We start from the raw sequence: 26,053 nt of genomic DNA, 5'->3' as shown, positions 1-26,053 counted from the left end.
CTACTGATAATATAAAAATATGATTATTTATTAACTAGAATGCACTGTTTGTTGGAAATACTTTGTTTAACCACTCTTAAAGGGGCCGTCAGCACTAAAACCTAAGTTTTATGTGATCATGCCGTTTTGTTAGACTGAGATTATAAAAGTAACGCGGGTACCATCAGTTGTGTGGTTTCCAGTATTAATACATTGCATGGATGTTACAATATCTCCCCCTTTAATATTGATATTAAAAAAGTAACCCCCATCGACCAACAAACAAGTAAACATTGATTTTGTAGCGTGCTATACCCCTTTAACATGTTTTAGTTGTTTCTTCCTGTTCTGATGGTGTTCAGTGTAAAAACGCTGTGTACAGAGATGTGTGTCACTGTCTATTACCTGAATGTCTCTGGACTGCAGTCTGACCGTCACTCGAATAAAAAAGAAAACATGTTTTGGACTGCCTGTTTCTGTGCCTGACTTTAATGTGTAAAGACTTGTGTTATATTTGAAGCAGCTATAATCAATATTTTATAACAACTTATCAAGTGGACAATGGAAAACAATGTAACAATGTGAAAGGGGCCGCTTGTAGCGATGAACCATAGACTGTATGGTGAGTTATAATCAGTTATTGCATGTTTAAATGATTTAAAAAGTTCAACAACTAGACATGGGATGGTCACTTAAAAAAATGTCATTTAAAGTCATTTGTGGACAGCCATAATCCAAGATATTAGCCAAAGACTTCCATATTTAAGGTGTATTATTCTGGGTACCAGTATAGTACATTTCAGGTAAAATGTGACAGACTGTGGTTTTGCTTTTTCCGATATGATTTTGTAATATATGGCACAGTTGATTTACATAACTCGTAATTGATTATAAAGACACAGTTTATGTTCTGTGGCAACCATGTCTTATTATGCAGAAATTACAGGACATCTAAAAATGTGACACACACACACACACACACACACACACACACACACACCAAAGATACAGAAACATACAGTGCTGACAGAAACAGCTTTATTGAAGCCAGACATAAAATAGAGTAAGCTGCTGTATGATGTTCACAAACTCTATATACACACTCATTCAGACAAACACACACATACACACAGGACAGACACACACCAGGTGGGCAGCGGAGCAGGCGAAGGGTCCTGAGAGAGAAGATGAACATATTGTGTACTGGATGTAACCAGTCCCCCTCTAAAGGCGCTGACACACCAACCCGATTATCGGCCGTAGGACAGTCTGGCGAGGTCAGACTCGAGTCCGTTCGGTGTGTTCCATGCCGTCGTCAGTTCATTTTGGCCGATTTGAGTTGTTGAATCGGCCGGTGTGGCAGTCGGACTCAATGACCAATCTGATTGGTGGAGCGCTAGCCCTTGACTAGCGAATAAGTGCACGAGAAAACCGGAGCTGACAACGCTAGTATCTTCTTATTACTAGCCATCGTATTTTCTTCCGTTCAGCGAGTGATGACAACAACGATCCTTTTGGACTACTATCAACACTCTGATGAAAACAATGACTGACGACAGCGTGCTCTGTTCAGATGTCTCTGTCTCAGATGTTCCGTCATTTCCGGTTTTCATTTTTTGGGGCGACAATACAGATTAGCGCCGCCTGCTGTTATGGAGACGTATTACATCTCCCGCGCGCAGAACGTACGCTCAAGTCGGCGTCGCTGCGGTGTGTTCCGAGGCACTTTTTTGACCTCAGGGAGCCGACTGATCAGTACGACTGCCTTTTCTGCCGACAGTCAGCCGTCAGGTTGGTGTGTCAGAGCCTTTACAGAGTAAACATGCCCAGTGTGTCACTGCTACAATCAGACGGAGGCAGAGTGGAGAGTGAGTAGGGGAATGACTGCTTTTTTGTGTTGCAAGCATTATGATAACACTAGGAATTTCTTCATTATTACTCATTATAACAAAAAGTATACCTTAATAAAACCTTGAGACAAATTAGAAAGAGTTACTGGTAACCTCAGTGGTTTGTGTCTCATTGTACTACTGATGCTTTAAAACTAGATGGATTATTTGAACATGCAACTGCGAAAATACGCAATTCACGCTTTCATTGTTGAGTTTCCATTTGAAACCTTGTGGAACACCACTAAATAGCCAGCCCATAATCAGCCGATTAACCACATCTAATGGCGAGTGATGTGAACAGAATAAAAGAAAATGGTATATATTAACAAACATTCAAACAGTCAACCTAAATTTGTTCTGATTTCTGAAGCAGCTTTTTTTCTTGTCACTTACCCTCCTACACAACGCTAACAATCCATTCACTCAAACACTCAACAGGCCTTCCTCTGCATGAAGCAACAAACAATTAAAAACAATTAAACAGCTACACTTAAATAAATATGGTGCTAAATAGTTAAACCGAACATATGTGTTTATTTTGTTATTTAACCAAGCAGCCCCGCTGGCGATATCATACATACTTTATCAACTTTGATGTCAACAAAATACATTTTGTCATCTTCGGTCTAAGTGAAAACACAAAGCAAGGTAAAAAATGTAAATCAATACAATTTTTGGAACAAGAAGCAAGCATTCAAGTAAGGCCTTAGCTTGTCTCTCCTCTTTCATTAAATAAAATCAACAGTTCTAGTTAGATGTTGCCGGTGCCAGTGCCAGCTGGAGACGTCCTCGAGGGATGCGAGAGGAAATAAGAGCTGAGACGGGGCAACACTGTGTTTAAACTGTGAAACCATTCACATAAACCTATCAACATGATCCCCTTAGAAAGTAATAACACCATAAACCATCTTAAATTCCAATTTGTTATGAGCTATAAGCCCCAAACTCCACTGGGACATGGTCCCCAACAAACAGGCTGCTGTTTTCCACACTGGCTGCTGCATGGGCAACTGAAAACCTGACCCACAATGGCAAACGGAGCTGAGGAAAACGAGGGGCTAGCTGATGATACGGCTAATTGACTGCAAGGAAGGGAACTCCTCATTCTCCCCAGTGTGCAGGGTTTTGTGGGAGTTGAAGTCTTTAGGGGCCAGTACCTGTCTGCAAGTGGGGCACACCTGGCAGTCCAACTCAGCTGCTGCGTTAGCCAATGCGGTCGGCATCTGCCAGGCGTTCTTCTTGTTCTTGTTCTTCTTTCCTCCTCCAGTGCCTGACTGCTTCTCCAGCGCCTTACAGTCTGCCTGGGCAGTCAGGAGCTCCTGCTGCTTGCCAGTGTCTGGCAAGAGCACCAGCAGCTCGTTGAAGATGCGGTTGAAGTCATCTCCGAGCAGGTCCTTACAGCTGCTGTGGTACTGGACTGCTGATATCACACTCTGGGAACAAAGTGAGCAGGTCAGGAGAAGGGTAAAGGAAGCCATCAAGCTATCGACACGTAACTATTTACTTGGGGCTTCAAAACTGTAGTATTATATCCGTTTTTGTATCCACATTTACCAACTAATGAGTATGTTTTATGTATTAAAATGTTAATATATACAAAATTCATCCGTTGTTATAATAATTTGTGTACACAATTCCAGGAGTAAATATTGTGATTAATGATGGGAACGTCACACAATACTTCTCAGGATCATAATTTTGATTATAATGTGGCAAGTACCTGTCTGAACTGTGCAGAGAAGTTTTTGAACTGGTTGAACTTTGACTCATCGTTGTGGAGGTACTTTCTAATGGACTGGATTAGCTCCAGGTTCCTCTGATGGAAGTCCTCTGGCACCAGGTAACCACTGCTTGACACCTTGGGGGGCCTTGGACACAATGCAAATTTATGCAGTTTTTTTTTTTTTTTTTTTTTTTTTTTTAAAATCATGCATTCACCCACTTAGTACCTCACAAGGCCAACACGGAGATCAACAAAATATTAGTCAAACGGACAAACCAAAAGGAGATCCTGTATAAAAAGGGGAGATTATCTTACGGGTTGACTGCAGACTGAGCGGGCTCCACCACATTGCTGTTGAGGGGGATCCCAGTGAATCCAGGGGGAGGTTTAGTGGCTGAGATACCCAGGCCAGGTGGAGGTGGGGGCAAAGCTGGGGATGGGGCAGGAGCTGAGGCCTTCAGCGGGAAGGAGGACTTGAAGCCTGAGAGATTAACACAGTGTGTGAGCTACAACTGTACTACTGCAACAGGATGACCACAACAACTGACCTTAATGTGTAAGGTAAGGCATTACGTATGATAGTAAGTAAAAAAGGTAAGGGGAGAAAAGAAATTGTTAAAAGACAATAGATGGAATTAGAGCTGGGCAATATATCGATATTATATCGATATCGTGATACGAGACTAGATATTAGACTTAGATTTTGGATATCGTAATATGGCATAAGTGTTGTCTTTTCCTGGTTTTAAAGGCTGCATTATAGTAAAGTGATGTACTTTTCTGAACTTACCAGACTGTTGTAACTGTTCTATTATTTGCCTTTACCCACTTAGTCATTATATCCACATTACTGATGATTATTTATCAAAAATCTCATTGTGTAAATATTTTGTGAAAGCACCAATAGTCAACACTACAATATCGTTGCGGTATCGATATCTAGGTATTTGGTCAAAAATATTGTGATATTTGATTTCCTCCATATCGCCCAGCCCTAGATGGAATAGTGTGGATATTATGTAGTGCTGTACCTGGTGGGGGGTTCTTGGTCATGAGAGCAGGGAACTCTTCCTCTTGATCAAGAGGGGGATCTGGCTTGGGATGGAGGGTTATTGCAACTGCCTCCTTACTAATGGGTGGTGATTTCTCAGGGTGGCCATTAGCCAATCCACTCATCAGTGGTGCTGTCGCAGCACTGGAGGGGGGTTTGTTCCAACTTTTCTCAGGGACGTTCTCCTTTTGTGCCGCTGTTTCCACTGAGTTTGCAACCACAGTTTGTGTCGTCCCTGACACTGAAGACACAGACGTAGAGGGATCAGCCGTGTTCTTCTGCGTTTTTTTCTTCTTGCTGGCTTTGGAGGTAGGGGGAGTGTTGGGGGTCGGATTTGGAGGGTTGGTGGTCACAGCGGAGGGTTTGCTCTTGCCTCCTTTAACAGTGAGCAAAGAGGAGATATCCATCATGGTGGGCACTGAGCGGAACTCTTGCTGAGTCACTCCTCCCCCGTTGTTATCATCATCAGATGAAGGAGGAGACCGGGTAGATGTTGGTTTTCCGTTCTCGCCTACCTTTTTCTTCCTCCGTGAAGATGAAGAGTTTGAGGAGAGGAGCTGAGGGCCAGAAGATGAAGTTGAGAGAGGAGGAGGAGGTGGTCTTGAGGACGGTGGGGGTTGAGTGTTGGGTTTAGTTACAGCAGTATGGTTGGACCAAGCAGACTTGGTGCCAGCTGCATGTTTGAGGGGCCGGATTTTGGACACAAGCGCTGGAAAATCCTCCTCCTGGAAAGAGGAATTCTTCTTAGGCTGGGCAGAGTAAGCTGGGGTCATAGGGGATGCAACAGATACAGCTGAGAGGCTAGGGAAGTCATCTTCCTTCAGAGCTGCATGGGCTGCTGTTAGCGGCACATGACATGGCTTTACACTGGAAAGAAACAGACAGCAACAACATAAATTGAACATTTCAGCACACCATGGTGTATGATGAGGATTGCAGTTTGTACTGTGCGTAAAAATTTACATGGCTGGAGCAGCTCTGGCTCCTAAAGCTGGGAAGTCGTCTTCTTCATCACCTAGATTAGCGGTCTTCATCGTTCTTACTGTTAAAGAAAAAGAAATACGTCAGCACAGTGAGGGTTTGGCTGGTGATGATCTCTCTGCTGCTCCTGCAATACTTGTAGGCCTATTTGCCCTTACAGCTAAATTACTGGCATCCCATGATGCAACAAGACTATTTAGGGGACAGCTGTGCAACTAAACCAAATGGTAAACGCAAAAAAACAACACACCCAGAACAACAAGTATACTAGGGGTGGAACGGATGTACTGTAGCTGTATCCCTTCTCGCCTCGACCACAAATGGCCTCCAGGCCCGTTTGCTTTGCTGTGCTCCGGTATTAGCTGTAGCTCGGCCGTTAGCGCCACTATCAGCTGTTAGCTCCGCTGTTAGCTGTTAGCTCCGCCGTTAGCTGTTAGCTCCGCCGTTAGCTGTTAGCTCCGCCGTTAGCTCCGCCGTTAGCTGTTAGCCCCGCCGTTAGCGTGTGAAGCTAACACCAAAACTCGTCAACTGCTCTGTGTAACCGAAGCTGCTCTTTTAACACCCCTGCTCTGTGCATTCACATATGAGAGCAGTGCTTGTCTCCCATATCACACTACTAGCTGATTGTCTTATTTTGTTTACAAGTTCCAGATGGAGTCTGGAGATGATGCAGGGTACTTATTGTTTACTGTTTACATCTTACTTTATACACTTCAAGCTGTTAAAGCTAGCTCAGGGGAGAGACTGGATGACACTAGGTGGTACAGCCTGAGACATGCACAATAAAAAAATTTGCTTTCTGCATTTTTGTTTTGCTTTTCCCTCCATTGTACCGAACCGTGATGTCTGAACTGAGGTATGAACCGAACCGTGACTTCTGTGTACCGTTCCACCCCTAAAGTATACTTATAATATTTTCGTTTTTCCACCTGGAGGTTTGCTTATTGGTTTGATGTGTCCGGTCCTGTGTCTGGCCTCTTCTGGTTCTGTTCTCTCCGTCCTCTCCTCTCTGCAGTGTTTGGGAGCGATCCTCTCCTGCATGGCTCCTCTCTCGTGCATGGCTCCTCTCTCGTGCATGGCTCCTCTCTCGTGCATGGCTCCTCTCTCGTGCATGGCTATTCTCTCGTGCATGGCTCCTCTCTCGTGCATGGCTCCTCTCTCCTGCATCGCTCCTCTCTCCTGCATCGCTCCTCTCTCCTCCTGTCTATGCTTTGCCATGGATGCCCTCATAGCCGCTGCCAACTCCCTGTCCTCTTCATCTCTGCACGGACAGACACACTTTGAAATTCAAAACTCAAAAGGAAACAAATACGTGACAAAATGGCTGTGAACTGATTGGAATTTGACTGTAACAGCTACTAGGCTTGGGGCGATCACTTCTATTTTCATATCGTCCAATCATAGTTACTTGAATTGGCACTTGGCAATTGAAAATACAGTACAGGGTTGTGGCACTCAGTTGTGACAACGTCATGCAGCCATTCATCAAATATTTTCCACGTTCACTCTTCAACAATGGCACTGGATGCTCGGCAGTCCAGTTGTCAGGCTCACGATAGCATTCACCTATTTGTCTATTATGCAAATGTTCTGTTTGCTGTTGGTGCACACACACAAAGGAGTCTACCCCACAACATGTGAAGTGGCGGGTCTGATGCTTACTTGCGATACACAGTCATAAATCTCCATCCAATCACACAGCAATGATAAGCTAGACAGACACACTTACCGGATGTATCTCCAGCTCTTCTGTCCCGCGTGAGGCCTTCCTCTTCCTCCTCGAGTCTGACGCATCTCCTCATAGTCCTCGCCTGTCACCGTACCTAAGGACGGACGGACACACAGACACACACAAAGTTTATTCACCTTCAAACTACAGTTATATCAACATAAGTCTCTCTCACACAGACACAAAAACAGAGCAATAACATGCTCACAACCTTCATTTCTCCTCTGTTGTCTCGGGGCGTAGTTAAACTGCAGGTCGATGTGGCGGTTCTGTCGAGCCTCTGCTCGGTTCTTGCTGTGTGCTGCAGCCTTGTGGGCCTTGTAGTCAATCTCAGAGCGGAATGCATGGGTGAACTGTTCTGTGGCACAGCGGCCCTCCTCACACAGATAGTGACTCTCTCTGAAGTGCTCGCTCAGGTACGGGTAATCACTGTTGATAGCAGGGTTAAAAAAAATACAATTTAAAAACAACTAAATTGACCTACAGAGCGACCCCTATAGTGACCAAATGGGGGTTCTCTGTGTGTGTGTAAAACTAAGCTATACACACACCTGTAGTATTCCTGGGAACCGTCTGCATCACAGAAATGGCAGAAGTAGTGGTCCCTGCGCAAGTGTTTAAGCAGCTCATCATTATCAAGGTAACGGTCATCGCAGAACTTGCAGAGCGGGTGTCCTCTGTGGCTGGTGTCGTCTGGGTCTCCATGTAATCTGTGACGTGCCAGTTCCTTACGGTTGTACCATTTACGCTCATGGGAGAAGATCTGGTGGGAGAGGTAACGTTTAAAGAACAAATCTAGACATAACATGTCATCAAAATGTTCCAATAGTTTCTACTTTATTTACAAGCCAGTGCTCCAGTGCATCAAGGACCGAGATACTTTTTTTTTTTTTTTTAAATAAATGGAGCAAAAATATATCTTTCCATCTATAAATACATAGTGTAGATCACATTGCAAAGAGAATTACAGATAGCTACAAAACAACTGATGCTGGGAACAATTAGATGAATCCGTATTCACTCATAATTCTGAAATATCAATATAAAAAAATTACTTTTCCTTTCGTGGTGTTGTTAACCTGATGCCAAACACTTTCAGTTGTACTTAGTGTGCGTTTTAAATTTTGGCAGAAATTAATTATATTATTTGTCATACAAACAATAGGTCAACCTACTTAGTGCACGCATTCTGATCGATATGTTAATACTGTAAGGACTGCTTGAGCTAGGGCTGTATCTCTGTGGTATTATGACTCTGACCAAAGACTTGACAAGCCCCCCCTGCATCAGCTGGTTGGAGATGAGTATACCTTGAGATGCTTTGTGCAGAGCTTGCAACAGAAGAGCTCATGCTGCTTCCTCATGTGCTGCTCAAGCTCCTCAAACTTGGAGAAGACCTTCGGCTCTGAACAGCGGAGGCATTCTGGCAACAGCAGATGCCTGGTAAAGAAAATTCAATCAGTGTCGAGTTAGAGCGCACACACACAATCAGAAACTACAGTCATGATTAAAACCAAACAAAATAAGCTCCTGGTAACAAAGAGAAATTACTTAGGGCAATAAAGTCAATATTTGAAAAAGTTATATTGCCACGGAAAACGTTCCACTGACAAATCAAACACGGGCATTAAAGAAATCGAGGCTACCAATAAAGAATGAATGTAACCCACTGTTCACTTTTGACCATACATTTACAATCTTGTTTTAATTATTTTACACTTATAGTTTCTATTCAGTGACCATGGTTTTCAGTTTAAATTATGTCACCAAAGAGGGAGTACCGCAGACACAGGCAAATGTTACCAGCATTTGACTGCTGGTTGAGTCACCACTGATTGTAGTTGCTGGCACTGTCAACTTAAAACTTAAAACGAACAACAGTCTACGGATAAGACAATCTTAAATAATAGAGAATAGAGCAGAGCAGTACCTATACTGGGCAAAGATTTTCTCATCACAGAAATAGATGTTGTGCTTCTTCTCACAGGGGAACTGCTGGTAGGGCAGAGACGAGAAGGCCTCCAGTTTTTTCACGAACACCACCTGAGGAAAAACATGACGGAACACAAGAACATCGGAACATAAAAAACTGCTGAACATCTCATGCCACACACACACACTTTGTGGGAAAGTGGAGGGATAGTAAGGCTTTAGTGCACTGTTGGAAAAAAGTGTATTCTGAGGTAGGGCTGGGTATCCCCAATAAATTCCCGATCTGATTCAGTTACAATACAAATTTTGCTTGGTTAAAAAAAGATTCTCAGATAACTTATGCTGTAAATTGTACAAGCAAGGAGCAACATATTTAAAAGAACAAATTTAATTGGAGAATTGATTATTTAACCCCAGCACTATTCCGAGGCAGGTTTTACGATATTACTTGTAAGAGTTTGGTAAGACTGAAAATGATGCTCCTATTATAAAGATCGTATGTAGTGCATCCTATGGGATTATGGGAATGCAGTCACCTTATGAATCCCAGCCAGTACAGCAGGTTGTACATACACTACCGGTCAAAAGTTTGGGGTCACTTAGAAATTTCCATTCCACTCCATTACAGACAGAATACCAGCTGAGATCAGTTGCATTGTTTTTTTTTAATCAGGGCAGCAGTTTTCAGATTACGTTATGTGCTTACATAATTTCAAAAGGGTTCTCGACTGTTGTAGAAAGAAGTGGCTGATCTTTAATGCAATATCTACATTGCCCATTATCAGCAACCATTCATCCAATGCTCCAAAGGCACAATCTGTTTACTAATCTGATATCATTTTAAAAGGCTAACTGAGAAAACATTGGAGAACCCTTTCTATAATGGAGTGGAATGGACATTTCTAAGTGACCCCAAACTTTTGACCGGTACTGTATATCTCCTAGCTCTGCCAAATTAAGCAAAACATTTTGGCAATAGCAACAACCAGCTGTAACAGTATTTGAAAATGAACATTTTACAATATCTATATTTGAACGTTGTTGACAGCTAGCGATATTTTGAAGGGAGTGGTAGGTAGCGAGGCCCTTTTGGTATGACACTGTCAGAGTTGACAGGTTGCCTGACATTTATTTAGCTAGCTACCTGCTTCTGAAAGGAACGATTTCCACAAGGAATGTGTGACCAGCAGACTAACAACTAGCAACTAAAGGCACCGCCAGCTAAACTATTTACCGTACACAAGCTGGTTTGTTTGAGAGGTGAACATGTTCTACTAGCTAATTGCATTGACAGTTCACTGAATCACAAATTCATTGTCACATTAAGTGGGCTAAACAGGATACGCCCGGGTAGACTAGCACAGTGATTTACCAAACATGTTCACGCCAAGGACCCATAAACTGACAAAAGTTAGACAATGGGCCCTTATTTGATAAGCTGTGCTTTTAGTTGTTGTATTACAGAAAGTGTAAGAAACCCAAGACCAAAAATAGTCGTACATTCTGTCATTGTGTTACTTATGGATAGGATTAACGGTATAGTGAAAATACATAATTTCCCTTTTTGCCGGGGACACCCTGGCTGGAACCCCCCCTCAATGACCCCACTTTGGGACCCCCTGGACTAGCACACTGTCAACGTTTAGCTAGCTAACTCTAACTAGCTAACCTACATCGGACTTGCTAATGTTAGCTTACCTTAGCTAAGCTAATGACAGCGAGAAAAAAGCATATTAGTCTGAACAGTTGGTAAACACCGCTGGTCGTTATTTATTATTTACCAGCAATGCTTTTCGTTTATTATGAATCCGGCTTAGATGTTATCATACAAATTATAATTATTATTAGTACAATAGAACTACCAGAACGATGCGGCCTAGTTAGCACCACCAGGCGCCATCCCCGAGGCACAGTAGAGGAGAAATGCGCACCTTGTCGAGCTCCTCCCGGCAGACGGCGCAGTACTTCTGGTCGCACAGGACCCTCATTTTGGTGGAGCAGCGGTAACAAACTGGGTGGTCGCATTTTCCCAAGGCGAAGATATTGACTTCTTGGCAGCATAGGACGCAGTGCTTCTCTGTTTCTTTAGTGGTTGTTGAAGCCATTGTGGTGAAAAGGCACAGTTTAACTTTAGTACTATTTGTTATTAGGGAGAGCTACAGCCGCTGGAGCGTTTATGTAATTGTGAAAGTCTGAGCTACCGTCGCGTCACGTTAGATGTTGGACCTCCGATCTACCTTCCGGTACGGTGTAGAGCTATCGCACGTTTAGTCATTTCACAATCACTACTAGTCCACGTGTGTCCCCATATCTATGTTGTGTCCCATGGTGTGTGCTAGGACCTAGGACCTGATGCTGTCTGATATGAGGTAGTGTATTTGGGGAAATATTAGCATGTGCCTTTAGTCCTAGAAAATAAATACACAATGGTACATTTCTGGATTTTTATAATTTATTCATTTTTTTTTTTTTTAATATTTCAAAGTTAGGAGAACATTCAATGCACTATACTGTAGTATTTAATTTAACTCGGTTGAAATATATAAAAATATATAAAACGTTATATTAATATTAAATAACCATTTTAAATTTCTGTTGTCTTGGACTTTGAAAAGCATAATAGAAATTAAGCCTCGGCGTTATTCATTCCTGTTTGTGCATTTTTGCATTATCAACGACATAACGTGAGCACACATGAGAGCAGGACAGTGACCCAAGTCAGCTGAAAGGCTCACACATTTGCAAAACTGAAAAATAATACTTCATTTTAACCTTCTTTATGTGAAAAATGTCTTTCCAATGAAGAATATTGCTTGTTCGTGAGACAGTTTTCTTATTTTACGGTTTCAAAGTTGCCGTCATTGTCATTTTAACAAACAGAATGAATCATTTTTTCTCTCACATAATTTCATATCTTACCAGGTTTTTCATGTGTTTCATTCATTTGACTCCTGCATTCAAAACATGGCCTCAGTAACAATAAACAGGTATTATCAATAAAATGTAGTCAAGTATTTTTAGTTAAAACTATTACGTTTGTGGTTTCACAAATGCTGCCACGGGACCTTTTTCTTTTCTTTCTGGCATCAATAGATGCCATACTTGTAAAGAGATTCAAGATCTTAAATCTCTTGAGTCAATTTCCATTGATTTGTAAGTTTAGAAAAGTGCTGAAGAAAGTTATGATAATTTTTTATTGAAGTCGTGCATTCAATTTAGTTAGTTTTAGCATACTGTAAAAAATCCACTGGGTTAACTCTATATAAATCTGTCTGTTGACCTTGTGTTCTGGTATATTCATGTTTTCATCTTATCTTCGGGCAAATGATTCTAAACTGAAGCCCCTGAATAATCCATGTTTGCGTGTTTATTTTATAAAGGAAAACAAAAAAGAAACCTAAATAAAAATGAAGAATCACAAAATGATCATCAGCTTCAAAAAATGCTGGATCCTACAATTCCCGTATTGCAACTCAATAGCATTTTTTATTAGACCGTCCATGCATTCCCTCATCTTTCCGACTCCCTGCCCCCAGTTTATGTTAAAGGTGCTGTAGGTAGGATTGTGAAGATCCAGGACTTAGCCAAAAAATTTGAACATCGACAACTTCTCAGTCCCTCCCCCCTTTCCGCTGAAGCCCAAGAGTGTCTCCTAAGCCTCTCCCCCCACAAGGGAGAATGAATGCGTGTGCATGAGCAGTGATTGACACGCAGTTAGACACCCCCCCTGGCCCTGATTGGTGCATCTGAACAGGGAGCGGTGGGTTTTTGCAAATTGCACTACAGAAATAAATTACCTGCTTCATGTAGTTCTACTCGAACATAGGGTCAGTTTCAGCAGATATGACATGATATGAAAGTTAGTTTTATAAGTCTTACCTACTGCACCTTTAAGGTTTTCTGTCAGATATTGGAAAAGCAAATGATTTTTAGACGTGTTGATGTACAGATAATAAAGACATAAAGGAATAAAAATGAAATATCTAATTTATTTTGAAATCTAAATTCTCTCTGTCTCTCCAGACTCTGTCAGACTGGTGAAAGGCTCTGCAGGAGCTGCAGCTTTGATTTGGTTTCATTTCTGTTCTAATGAAACTCACTTTACTCCTTCCAGTAATGACTCTCTCGTTTCTGTTCAGAGCCCGGTGATGTCATGTTGGCGATAGGAGCCATTCACTGTGCTGGTACATGGAAGATAAAACGTAAGGAAGTGATACAGTAACTTAGTCCTGTCTCTCCAAGCCGTTTTGAGGCAGAACCCAGGCAGACAGGAGAAGATTGAGCTGGTCTGTTCTAACCTTGACCAACTGTAGAGGAAGGAGCCCAGGGACCAGAGTTGGAGAGTCATCTCACATGCAGATGGACTTCTCAGCTGCAGCTCAAGGTTTTAAAGACAAACAAAATTAGTAGAATTAGAGCGAGAGGGCTACTTAAAGTGTGTAATGTTTTATTGGTAGAGTATTTGTAGGATAAGGTCACCATTAAAGATTCACTGTTTTTAAGAAAGTGACAGTATTTCCCGGAACTTGAAGTCCCCATCGTGGGGTCTGTAAGCAGTGATTACTACAGTCAGTCAGTGCTTTAAATGTGGACAAACATCCATGGCTGTGAAGCTAGCTATCGTTTCTTGTAGTGGTTGCTGCTCAGTCCCATGACTCTGAAGGTGCAGCTGGCAATCTTCTCATAGAGAAGGAACATGAGTGCAGCAGTCAGCACCGTCTGCAGCAGCTTGGCCTCCAGGCCTTTAAAAAGACCCAACATGCCATACTTCCTGTAGAAGGAAACCACGATTAAAACAGAAAGAAACCTTTTAATTATGAACATGTGAAAGAGTAAAAGTCTTATTAACATTTATTCATGCAGAAGGTGTTTTGCATATATCATTCTGCATACACAAAAGCCAGAGAAAGAGCTGCATTATTATGGACATAATTAAGAATAGAATGGTTAAAAAGACAAATGTTAAACAGTCCTTCCAGAAAAATAAGTTTTTTGTGATTGTTGCAGGCAAAAATCCTTGGTTATGCGGCACGTTGCGGGATATTTACACTTAGACACAAAAACATAGGAAAATAGGGTCCAGGTTGAGAAAAAACAGTAGTTACCCTTTAAGACCGCAGCAAGCAAATTACTGTCCAGTTATTTGCAAGTGATTAGGAGACCATGTGTTCAGGCATTGTTTACTCATTTGCCATGGTTTTTGTGGTAACAACATAGGTATACAGTACTTACATATGATAACATGTGGTGCAGCCCTTCAAATAAAAGGCCCCAATAGCAAGTTGTAGGCCAGATGAATAAAGGCTGCTCTCTAGGTCGTCATGGCATATTCTTTTCAAGTCATGCTGACAAAACATGTTCTATGTTACTGTGTCATTTGGACTGTTTGAATTCGAGAGATACACTCAGCTATGAATGGTTGAAAATGAATGGTTTCATGTGTTCGTTGTCATCCGAGAAATGTATTATAAAATGCAATCTATAAAGATGCAATCTTATAGATAGCCTTTTATAATGAATTCCTGGTAATTCAACTGTCACAAGTGCTCCAAGTCAAATGTATGCTTCATCTTTGCACTGTATCTAAATAAAAGGAACTTAAATTGAGCCATAAGAGTGGACAAAATTAAAAATGCAACCTTATGAAAACCTTAATTTGTGCGTACATGCGTGCATCAGTGGTGATGGCGCAGTGGATATGACACGTGCCTTAGGTGTGGGGGTTCTGGGTACGATTCCCACTGTGATACATCAACCAATGTGTCCCTGAGCAAGACACTTAACCCCTAGTTGCTCCAGAGGCGTGCAACCTCTGATTGATAGATATATATATATATATATATATATATATATATATATATATATATATATATATATATATATATATATATATATATATATATATATATATATATATATATATATAGCAACTGTAAGTCACTTCGGATAAAAGCGTCGGCTAAATGACATGAAATGTAATTTGCGTGCGTGCATACCCACCTCACTCTGTTGACCAATAGACACTTGATAGTCCTTAGACTGGACAGTAGTTTTGACTCGTCCGTTGACTCGTTGAACTGACCAAACTGTAGTGATTTAAAAACAAAAGCAAATATATGTGCTCTTAAAGCTCCAATGTGTAGAATTTGTATGTGTGATTATAGCCTTATCAACTATTCTGATGGATTTATATGTAGAAACATTTGAAAACTCTATGAGGAGGGTTTTAATAATACATTTATATCAACCAGGCATCTCATTTTGCATGTGTAAACAAAACCCTCAAGCTTTAGATATACTGTACACACAAAACCTACCCTGAGAATGGACTGTATAGTCTGCAGTGGGTAGGTAACAGTGGTGGCAACAGCTTTGGCAACAGCGCCAATGATGAAGACCTCAACAGATGACAGCTTGAGGGGAACGAAGAAAACTTGTTACATTTTTGTGCAATTTTTCATAATAGTAGTGGTAGTCAAAAGGTCTGAGGAGTATATAGTATGCTTGTCTAGAGGATTTACAGGGTTTAAATGTCCCCACTAACTGGTGAGGTGGGTGAGGGAGTGCAAGTGCTGCTGCCACTAGGCACATGGCGCTGGTCACACCTGCAGCCCAGCAGTCAATCAGGGAAGGTATTAACTGAGCCAGCTCAAGTCCGTACAGGCAGAAAGAGTTGGGAACAAAGGGCCAAGCAGACAACACCGCTGTGGCTTTTCATCAAGCGCCTGGGAAGGACACATCAGCCGGGAAAATGGACTGACCTCTCTCTCTGCTCAAAACCCCCACAGGACAGGCTGTTTTAAGAGAAGACTACGAGAAGGCCAACGGACTCCGGAACGGTTAGAATCCTAAGTTCAAGTTTGACCCGCTACCCTTTTCCTTCGAATTATTTATTAAAAGACACCTTATGGTTAAAGCCAACTGAGACTCTGAGTCTCCTATTTCTATTGTGAATCTGGTCTCCAAGTCCCCTGGCTGGCCACAGCACACATATTCAGCCTAAGTATCTGATTCGACAGTCTCTCGCCTCTGCTGAAGCCACGCAAAAATCATGTGAACAGAATTACTGCATATCGAGTGTCTACTCATCCAGATGATGGGATGACCTGGCGTAACTTCCCTCCTTCACTTTTCCATGGGTTAAATGCATATGTGTGCATATTTACTTTATTACCATGATATGGCACTTCTGTTTACCTGTAATATTACTGTATTATTATTATTATTACATCAATTATATTATATTCAGGGTATTCAGTGACAGTGTATGTTTGAATACTAACCATTTTTAGACATATTTTGGGTTTTTATAAATAGTTTATATTTTATGTTTCAATTTCCAGTAATGTTCAAAACATGCTCTCTGTTACTGACATTTTTAATTGTAAATAATTTTTTTTACCTGTAAAATTGTAACTGTCACTGCTCTTTCATAACAACATTTGAGGGATCACTGCCAACAATATTTTTGTTATTGTGTTTGTGCAAGAAAATTGTATTCTATTATTCTATATAGATTTCTTTTGTATTAGTTTAAAGCTGTGCTCGACGACGAAAAAAAAATGAAATGGCAATGCAAATAATTTATTAGACAACAAAAATGTAAAATCTCTTTCTCTTAAAATGATGCGATAAATAATTAAAAAACACATAGTAGTCGTTTTCAACTCAAATTGTCCAACTTTGTTCCTCATATATCTCTCATCTTTCTAAAGTACAGCTCTGATTTCAGCACTGATCTTTCTCCTAATCGTTCCTCATCCCTCTGCTCCTCACTCACCTCCCTGGGAACTCCTCTCCTCAGCTGCCTCTTCAGGGCTTCGTAAATCATGAACTGGATGGCGGGGTTCAGCACCAGCAGCAGGGACGTTAAGGTCCCGTTCCACAGTGCTCCCACACCCTCGCAACGGATGATCTGTGCAAATGCATCTGCGAAAAACAAGAGCAAATCAACCATTAATTAAAAAAAAATAGAGAAAGAGAACCAAAAAGCATCCAGGTATGGCACTAAATGTTACGTACTGTATGTGGTGATAAATACTGAATGAGAGTATCTTATAAGAACATGTAAGCATTATCAGACATCAACCATTTACCCAGAATGCCAGAGTAGTTGGTGGGCCGTATGTCTGCATTGCGAAACTTGGAACCCTGAAGCTTCAGCCTGGTGTTGACCACCCACAAAGGAGTGGTCAGCAATACGTTAACAACACCTAGAGACAAGAAGGCAGATGCAAATAAAGTCATTAAGAAATGGATGTGGACTCCAATCTAAAATTGGATGGACTTTCTTGTCCCGAGCCACTAAAACAAGGCTTTTATGATAAACATGACACTCTTACCTGCAGCAATGCCTATGATTAAGTCAGTGCTTGGAGCCGACTGCTTTCCCTTCAGCCAGCTAGCCTTGAGGCCGTGGAAGCAGTAGAAGTAGACAAAGTTGGAGCAGCACAGGCTGCAAATGACCGGGAACCAGCCTCTGTATGGAGCTAGTCTGCAGAGCAAGCACAGGAACATGTCCTACTCTTGCTTTTCTTTGCACCTTTTTTTCGAGTCAGCTGGAAATGTGAGAGGTGCTTGTGATGTGTGTGTGTTCATATATTTTTTTCATATCTGAACTGAGCTAGAATCAAGAATTTACTGGCGAGCAGCTACATCAAATCTGGTCTAACTGGTATAACATTTGTACTCACAGTCCTTCCTCTTTGACAATTTCTGCCAGAATGGCTGGAGTTGATTGGGCCTTCCTATTTTCATCCACTGAACACAAAGAAAAGACAACTAGTTTTGAGTAACTACATTACATTAATAACTATATTAACTGCAAATTTCTTACCTTGTAGCCTCAGTCTGGCAGTATCAAGAGGGAAAAATACTGACATGGCAGTCACACTTCCCTAAAACATTTTACAATCAGTTTTCAGGGAAGAGACATACAGTATGCATTGCATTTTTGTTAAATATGGAAGAAATCTTACACCAAACTCCATTGAGAAATCTATTAACTTAAAGTATGTATAGCACAAAACACGCACTAACATCGAATATATACTGTATTTTCTGAATTATCATAAAACACTATTCAATTCGTTAAATGTATTGCCATATATTGCCGAATGTCTAAACATTTCAAGATTCAAAAATCTTAGTCTATTTATAGTGGTATGTCGCGCTATCAGGTCTAAAACATCAGGACACGTTACACTTTCAATGGAGTTTTGTGTGGAAGATTTAAAGCGTACGAGCACTAACCATATAGCTATAGCCAGAGTGATAGAGAAAGACATGGCTCTGGCTATAGCCATTGCCATTACACAAACACTTATATTAACAGTGAAAGTAACGTACGTTACGTTAAAGCTAACTTACCACTGCTCCTGATACAGCATGAACCAAACTCTCATACGAGAAAACCGAGAAGCTCATTTTGAGCGAGGTTATGTTATGCTTCCAACCTTCTGCACTTGTCTAAAATAAACCCAAAGAGCACTTTTTTAAACTCCGGTTTGTAAAATAAAACAGCTGGTATGCCCTCACTCTGATACTAACCACAGACAGTGCTTCGCTTCCTTGTGGCTAACCTGCAGACGTTTTTCTACAGAGCACCGGGCATTATGGGTAATGTAGTTCTAGATCGATACTTTATTGACTCCAAGGGGAAATTCAAGGTCCCAATAGCTTAAGACATCACACACATTCACATACATCACAAACAGGATGATAAAAAAGCAAATCCACATGAATAGCATGGGATAAAAAATAAAAAAAATCCACATGAATGTACTAAGGGATGTATAATACGGAGACGCTTGCAGTGACAGGGCAGGAACTGACCCTGGGATTCAGTATGACAGTGTGTGTCGTGGTGGTAGTGCAAATAGGTCCAATAGTGCAAGGATAAAGTGTAGAGACCAGCATTAAATATGGACAATATAAGAGAATAATGTAAACATGGTAATATAAAAACTATAGCAGTGCAAGGATAAAGTTTAAAAAAGACAGCATATGAGCATTGCTGTCTAGTTCTCGCTACTCCATGGGCTTAGTTAAAATATCTTTCAGTCATTGTTATTTTAGCAGAAATTCAGTAATAATGTCCTAATAGAAGTTGGATGACATACAGCATTAACAAGTATTCTGTGTTATTAACCCCCTGAGGCCAACAATCTCAACAGCAAACTACACATTTTATGTCATATTCAATATTTCCAGATCAATGCAGTGTAGACTTTACTTATTTTAGAAGCAGAGAGATGTGCTGTTCAGTCTTGTTCATTATTGTTTTCTATGTGATTTCAACACATTTCTGTCATCTCATGGTGTTGCAACAGAACAAGAGGACATCAACTTGTAATGCAGGATTGAAGGTGTGCCACTGTAATCATTATGAGCTATGTGCAGCAACAGGTAGCAGGGACTGTGTGCCTCAGGGCTCAACAACCATACTGTATGTAGGCAGTATAATGTGTACTCCAAAGGATATTCAGTCCAATTGGATGAAATAGTAATATTTAAGAAAGGGGGTTAATTCTTGTTCAACCATTTATTTAGCTTTTTATATTAGTACTGAACAAAGTAATAGTAAATTGTAGACATTTGTTGTTCCATTGACATAGTTTTTTTTTTAGGGTAAACAGTTTAATTTAAAGCTGTAAAGTAATCAACAAACAACAAAAGGCACAGAACATCCAGGGTAGATTCCATGTATGTTACAGGTTACAGCCATGCAGCGTATGTATGTGACAACACACATGAACTTACCAGCATTTGGACATGGACAAAAAACATTTGCTGCTGCTGAGGGTCCGCAATCAGAGTTAAAAATATAATGGCCGCATTAAAATGTCTAAAAACGACTAAACCTATGTTGTATATTTGTCAAGTTGGGTACTTACATTACCCAAAAACCTTTCCAACAATATTCAAACCCAGAGAAATCTGTAATTTTAATCAAGTACACGGTGCGTGTCATTTGGTTGCAGTCGCCTGTCAATAGTGTCATATCCCCTTTGAGCATGCATCAGCATTGTGGTTGTCTTAAATTGACTTTTTATCCAGTTTTAAGCCACTAGATCTTGGTCGTTTTTTTAACTATATATTTTAACTGGATGAAAAATTGTAGTCATCGACTATACCTATACCTAACCCTGGATCTTAAGTTATCACAGAAACAAGCTGAGCAAACTGTGGTAGCTATCTGCTGACGAGCCTAACGTCTTTTGTTATTTTTTGATTGATATCGCCTAGTGGCAGAAAATTACATATTGTATGTTCATCTGACCATATACAGCACAGACGTGTGACAAAGTCACCAATTTAAATTCTTAAGAGGGCGCGGGGGGGGGTATCAACCCAACCCCTCACATGTCAACATAAACTTGAGCAAAGCACTTCATTCTCAGCTACTGCGGTGGAACTGCTCAGTGGCTCTGGTTATAGTTGGTAACTCCCAGTTGTTTGAATTGTTTAAGAAAGCAGCAGCACACATGCTCACACTATTGTTTTCTAACATAATGTTTGTAACTGGTTTGTGAGGGAATTAAGGTACGGGTTCACTTCCATGTATGCCATTTCAATGCAAGCGCGAGTGGTCAGTGAGATGGAGCATGCATGCTCAACGTGGCCTTGCTTAGTAAACAACTTAAATCAACTAAAATAATACATCAGTCTCCAGCCCATTCACTCAGCCACTGCTGACACTGCATCCTCTGCTCCTCACTCTCCTCCTCAATCCTCTGTTCCCTGCGTCCTTTCCTCTTCTCCTCCTCCCTTCTCGTCCTCTCTCGCTTCTCCTCTTTGATCTTCCTGTCTTCCTCCACCCTGTGCTCCAGCAGCGCCTCCACAGTGGCCGTCAGTGTCCGTAATGAGCGCTGTGGGAGCCACTTGGGATCCACCGCGGGGAGAAAGGGGTCTCCAGCAGAGACGAGCAGGGGCTCAGGTTCCAGGGGAATGTGGAGGAGGTGGGCGTGCAGCATCATGCGGTAGGTTGAGTCGTCCGCTCCCAAGCTGTAGGTAAAGTCCCCAACGATAGGGTGGCCTATTGCGCTGCAGTGCACCCTTAACTGGTGGGTTCGGCCTGGGGGAAAAGGGGGGTGTGGGGGGAAGCTCATCAATTTCTTTTATCAGTGTCGGCATGTTTATCCGACAGTTGAGCGTTGCAAAACAATGACGTCAAAGTCATGCATCTACGCTGCTGGAAACTTCCAACGAGAAGGAGTCATGGCGGAGAGGAACAAACAGTCAAAAACGTGGCTTTATTTCACAAAGAAAGATGACAGTATTGATGAATATCTGTAAAATGATCATTTCAAGTAAGGGTGGGAACACCAGCAACATGCTGAATGTCTTTCTACGCAACATGAGCTTAAATTACAGAAATGCCATGTGTTTGATACTCTACACACAAGTGCCACTGCTCCCCAATCGAAGCACGTCCGTTATATATTCCAGTGTTTGACTCTTCACTGGTCTTTATTTGCAATCTTTCAACTTAAAAACTTGATGACTGTTTTCCGGAAATACTAACTTTTGCGATTTTTTTCTAAATGAGGTGAAAAAAAGACGTGTAATTTCACTTATATGAAAAGAAGTAAATTATAGTTAATAATTAATAAAAAAATGTTTTGTTACCAGTGAGTGGCTGCAGTAGCACCTTGGTGACAGGGTCTCCATCATAGAACCCATACTCCAAAACAATCAGCTCAGTTTGGCAAGGCTTGGGGTTCTCACAACCTGACGGGACAAGGATGGGGGGGGGGGGATCAGCAAGTAAAGAAAGTAAATAGTTTAATTATGCCAAGCCTGCATCATCAAATATTCAACAATTCATTTCCATCACTGCTAATCATCTTTTTTTCTATTTTTTCCATTTCTATTTTGTAGTTTTTAACTCTATGTATGTTGTTACTTTATATGTACTGTGTGGGCAAAGTTCTAGTCCGAATTTAAAAATGAAAAACATTTTCACACACACACACACACACACACACACACACACACACACACACACACACACACACACACACACACACACACACACACACACCTTCTGTTCCCTCAATACACATCATGTGTGTTTTTCCCTCTGAGGAGTTCTTGCCAATGGAGAAGTCCAAAGTTTGTGTCTCTTTTTCTACCAAGCCACGTACCTAAGAAGCAAAACAATTCACATACATTATTTCCTTTTTAATTCTCAAACAAAAGAGAAAAAGACAGACCCACAGATATATGGTAATAACTCTGTTGTGTGCATGTGTGTCAACTGTGTTTGTGTTCCATACCATGGCGAGGTAAGCTTTGGTGACAGTGCGGTCCTTGAAGCAGTGGTAAGCCCTGCCGGCAGCAGCCTTATTGAGGGCGACACAAAGAGCCCCACTCGTGGAGAAATCCAACTGATGACAGAACCTGTTGAAGGGAGAGAAACATGATGAGACTATCACTCTTTATGAGCGTGATGTATGTGATGTAGTTAGTATAATAAGTGCGATTCCGACCTGAATCCATAGTAGGTGCTAGGGTCTGCCAGCTGTGGGAAGCGGTGCCGAAGTTGCGCCTGCACGGTGTGTTTCTCGTACCACATCTTGCTGTCGATGCGGATGTCCCAGTGCTTGTCCACCACGATGTAGTCATCGCTCTGAAACAGCACACGCAGGCTCTCCAGGCTGGCAGACTCTGAGGTCATCATGTGCAGCGTTTAACTGACACAACTCACTCAGCCCTGCAGAGAGAAGGTGGTTGTCTTGATATTTTACTGTGTAACTTGCATTATAACTGAATCAGACAGTGATGCAATTACAATTAGTATTCAAAAACTCTGCTTGGAGTATAAATACAACAATGCAAAAGCACTATTAAAAGTAAAAAAAATATTTGGGCAGCCTCTAGCTCACCCAGTAAGAGCATTCGCCCCATGTAGGCTGAGGCCTTTGCAGCGGCGTGGGTTCGAAGCTGACCTACGGCCCTTTGCTGCGTGTCATCCCCCTTTCCTGTCTAGCCACTGTCACTATCTAATAAAGGGAAAAGACCCAAAAAAAATCTTTAAAAAATATATATTATATTTTCAGCAAAATGCACTTGGGGGGGAAACAAGTACATGTGTTTATTATGGAGAATATTCTCTTTCAATCTGATATATATTGCATTACTATTACTGATGCCTTAATGTGTAGGCAGCATTTCATGTTGTTGCTAGTAAACATAAAGCTAAGTTGAATTACTTCATATCCTGTTGGATATGTTACTCTGTCACAATGTGTCATATTTTTAAACTAATAGAGGGTTTTCACGACGCGTCATCAGACCCGAAGTCGCCATGTTGGAGGTACTCCGCATCACAACAAAGCACAGGCACTGAAGTAGATCCCGAACGACGTCAAGGAAAATGGTTAATTATTGCTGTGTTTTAGGTTGTACCAATAGGTCAGACCGAGAAAAACATTTGGAATATTATCGACTTCCAACAGTTATTAAAAACCAGGGAGAGGAATGCCAGAAGTTATCAGAGGAAAAGGGGCGCTTGTGGTTGGCAAAGCTCAACCAGGATCTACGAGGGGAAAATCTGTCTTGTTCGGTCTTTGAAATGAAAAAAAAAAAACTATTGACAGTCACTTGGCTACACCTCGAGTATCACAATGATATCATACAGTTAAGGTTAGGTTGATTAAAGACGTTATTGCATTACTTACTCAGGCCTTCACAACACAACGGTTGTTAATGACTTGGTACTGCGTCTCCCTCACCCATCCACACACCATCTGGTTATAGGCCTCCAAACTTTTGTAGGATTTAAGGTCTTCCGCTGTGTATGGGCTCGGCGAGAAAACCAGGTAGTTGACTATATCGGGATATGCAACTGAAGGAAGAATGGATCCAAGAAGAGGGAGCCAACTTGTAGGGATCTGCACCGCCAGTAAACTGTAATTTCTCAAAATATCCGCCTTTTTTGTGGTCTAAGTCCTTCCATGCCTTTGCATCTTGGACGCGTTTTGATGAGCTTTTCTGTTGTTTAGATATAAAGTATTAAAGCATCCAAAGTGCACAATACTCCATTACTCCATTCAGTTGTTTACACCGAGTGCCTCCAACATGGCCGCGCATCCAGGTTACCGCCCAGAACGTGACGTCGGTGAAAACCCTCTATAATGTTCAATTTTGATGTGCAGAGTAAAGAGGTTTAAACAAATACAGCTGTTAGAAGAGTAAAACCTACAATATTCCCCTCTGACATGTTGAATAGAAGAAGCATAAAATGTAAACACTCTAATAATGTGCAAGTCTTTAAATTTATAACGTTGGTATAGTACTTGTGTAAATGTACTTAGTTCCCACTAGTGGAATCACGCGGTGGATGGGGTTAAACAAATCAAAAGACTGGCAACAGCTCTGATAACTGACAACAAAACACTGACAAACAAAGTCTGTTTAAGTGTCTTAACCACAGTGCTGCGAACCATTAACACGTTAAAGACTGTGAGAGGAACGGGTAACGTTAGCTGGTAGTAGCCTCTCTTGTGCCTGAGGTTAGGTAGTCTTCCTGTCTAATAATAAGTGACTTTTGCCGTAAAGCGCTAATACCCTGTAGCGACCACCACCCCAGTTACCAGTTCTTCAATTAGTCGGGAAAACAACTTTTTGGTTAGGTAGCAGCAACTTAAATGCACTGGTTGCAAGCACTGTTGGTTTGCTAGCAGCTACTGTATACCATAAGATAACTAGCTATAACGTTACATGTTAGCGTCATAGTAGTGCGACTGTCTCAAAAACTTACCTCGAACAACAACCAGCTAAGACTACTATGTGGTATTTTTTTTTTTCAACATACCGAATATAAGCGTACACCTATAAGGAAACACAGATGTAAACAAAATCACTGATTGGGCAGAGGGCTGCGGAGCCTCTTCTTCTTCTTCCTCCTGCGCCTCCTCTTCTTTTTCTTTGAGGTTATTGGCGGTTGGTAAACAACGATTGAGTGCATTAACGCCACCAACTGGTATGGAGTGTGGATCACACTATCTACTGTTTATTTACAATAATAATAAATAAATACACTTATATCTTCTCAATCATATTTGTCTAAGATACTAAAATAGTAATTGATAACACTCATTTCTTGAGTTATTTTGTAGAATATTACTTTAGATCACACTTGTAGCCTACTTATCTGTGTGAAGTTTTGGTGGTGGCTCTGTGTCCTAGTTGGTGTCTATTCAAGAAGTTGAATTTTTGAGTTACAGTATTGTATAACTTTGTTGAGTAAAACCTCATCAGTCAAGGTTACAGATTTGCGGGGATTTGCAGGTTTTGATCTAAAAAAAATGATTGAGTAATCCAATAAATCTGCTTCTTGGTAATAGACCACGAAAATAACGAAATAACCATCTCCATTATTTGTCCTCATATGGTTAGCTCTGTCATATGACAGAAAGACGGTCCCACTTTCTGTGGTCAGTTTGTGCTTGTAAGTATCCTCTAGATGTAGTTGCCTAATAATTTACCCCATAATCACTTAGAATGACATGTTTCATATGTCAATGTGTTGGGGGCAGTTCCACTCTCTCAGATTGTTTCACTTGGATAAAAGATTGGAATAAGGCTAACAAAGAACAATACACTATACTTTGTTTAAAGGTCCCATGGCATGAAAATTTCACTTTATGAGTTTTTTTTTAACATTAATATGAGTTCCCCCAGCCTGCCTATGGTCCCCCAGTGGCTAGAAATGGTGATAGGTGTAAACCGAGCCCTGGGTATCCTGCTCTGCCTTTGAG

At 41.2% G+C, this 26,053-nt stretch overlaps 3 protein-coding genes across 6 annotated transcripts; all 3 read right to left on the bottom strand.

Annotated features, from left to right (window-relative positions):
- Positions 1–2,372: 2,372 nt before the first annotated feature.
- Positions 2,373–11,540, bottom strand: znf598 (zinc finger protein 598). Its single transcript, XM_035996506.1, has 13 exons — positions 11,219–11,540; positions 9,286–9,398; positions 8,666–8,795; positions 7,907–8,118; positions 7,567–7,784; positions 7,356–7,449; positions 6,797–6,887; positions 6,556–6,658; positions 5,609–5,687; positions 4,626–5,512; positions 3,910–4,075; positions 3,592–3,739; positions 2,373–3,304 (listed from the first exon to the last, which is right to left on the bottom strand). The coding sequence occupies exons 1-13, from the start codon at positions 11,390–11,392 to the stop codon at positions 2,930–2,932; spliced, it is 2,790 nt and encodes a 929-aa protein (XP_035852399.1). The 5' UTR covers positions 11,393–11,540; the 3' UTR covers positions 2,373–2,929.
- Positions 11,541–13,222: 1,682 nt separating this feature from the next.
- On the bottom strand, positions 13,223–18,911 carry slc25a17 (solute carrier family 25 member 17). The gene is made up of 9 exons (XM_031321045.2): positions 18,657–18,911; positions 18,124–18,184; positions 17,981–18,047; positions 17,630–17,781; positions 17,384–17,500; positions 17,068–17,216; positions 15,605–15,700; positions 15,288–15,373; positions 13,223–14,058 (listed from the first exon to the last, which is right to left on the bottom strand). Exons 1-9 carry the CDS (start codon positions 18,711–18,713, stop codon positions 13,905–13,907), a joined length of 939 nt encoding a protein of 312 aa, XP_031176905.1. The 5' UTR covers positions 18,714–18,911; the 3' UTR covers positions 13,223–13,904.
- Positions 18,912–19,818: 907 nt separating this feature from the next.
- Positions 19,819–25,214, bottom strand: rpusd1 (RNA pseudouridine synthase domain containing 1). Of its 4 annotated transcripts, XR_004896225.1 has the most exons (7): positions 25,054–25,207; positions 22,781–23,004; positions 22,568–22,691; positions 22,333–22,435; positions 21,918–22,019; positions 20,751–21,363; positions 19,819–20,708 (listed from the first exon to the last, which is right to left on the bottom strand). XR_004896225.1 is itself a non-coding variant. In XM_031320940.2 (6 exons), exons 2-6 carry the CDS (start codon positions 22,969–22,971, stop codon positions 20,951–20,953), a joined length of 933 nt encoding a protein of 310 aa, XP_031176800.1. In that variant the 5' UTR covers positions 22,972–23,004; positions 25,108–25,214; the 3' UTR covers positions 19,819–20,950. The 4 variants fall into 4 exon arrangements, 3 of the variants coding, with proteins under 3 accessions (XP_031176800.1, XP_031176797.1, XP_031176799.1); XM_031320940.2 differs by having other exon boundaries at positions 19,819–21,363; positions 25,108–25,214; XM_031320937.2 differs by having other exon boundaries at positions 19,819–21,363; positions 22,781–23,011; positions 25,051–25,207.
- Positions 25,215–26,053: the final 839 nt, after the last annotated feature.

This window comes from Sander lucioperca, chromosome 21 (assembly GCF_008315115.2).
Source record: "Sander lucioperca isolate FBNREF2018 chromosome 21, SLUC_FBN_1.2, whole genome shotgun sequence".
NCBI classification, from domain to species: domain Eukaryota; kingdom Metazoa; phylum Chordata; class Actinopteri; order Perciformes; family Percidae; genus Sander; species Sander lucioperca.
Note: the sequence above shows the minus strand (reverse complement) of the source record. Positions and strands in the feature narration are given on the sequence as shown.

What these genes read in the sequence shown, in the direction of transcription:
- znf598 (XM_035996506.1), bottom strand. Translation starts at nt 11,392, where the DNA reads ATGGCTTCAACAACCACTAAAGAAACAGAGAAGCACTGCGTCCTATGC. An exon ending in GAGCGATGCAGGAGAGAGGA is followed by an intron (nt 6,659 to 6,796) that starts GCGATGCAGGAG and finishes GCCATGCAGGAG; the next exon opens with AGGATCGCTCCCAAACACTG. An exon ending in GCCAGAGCTGCTCCAGCCAT is followed by an intron (nt 5,513 to 5,608) that starts GTAAATTTTTAC and finishes GTTTCTTTCCAG; the next exon opens with TGTAAAGCCATGTCATGTGC.
- slc25a17 (XM_031321045.2), bottom strand. Translation starts at nt 18,713, where the DNA reads ATGAGCTTCTCGGTTTTCTCGTATGAGAGTTTGGTTCATGCTGTATCA. An exon ending in ATGCTGTATCAGGAGCAGTG is followed by an intron (nt 18,185 to 18,656) that starts GTAAGTTAGCTT and finishes AAAATGTTTTAG; the next exon opens with GGAAGTGTGACTGCCATGTC. An exon ending in ATTGTCAAAGAGGAAGGACT is followed by an intron (nt 17,782 to 17,980) that starts GTGAGTACAAAT and finishes CTTGCTCTGCAG; the next exon opens with ACTAGCTCCATACAGAGGCT.
- rpusd1 (XM_031320940.2), bottom strand. Translation starts at nt 22,971, where the DNA reads ATGATGACCTCAGAGTCTGCCAGCCTGGAGAGCCTGCGTGTGCTGTTT. An exon ending in AGCACCTACTATGGATTCAG is followed by an intron (nt 22,692 to 22,780) that starts GTCGGAATCGCA and finishes TCCCTTCAACAG; the next exon opens with GTTCTGTCATCAGTTGGATT. An exon ending in CCAAAGCTTACCTCGCCATG is followed by an intron (nt 22,436 to 22,567) that starts GTATGGAACACA and finishes TTTGCTTCTTAG; the next exon opens with GTACGTGGCTTGGTAGAAAA.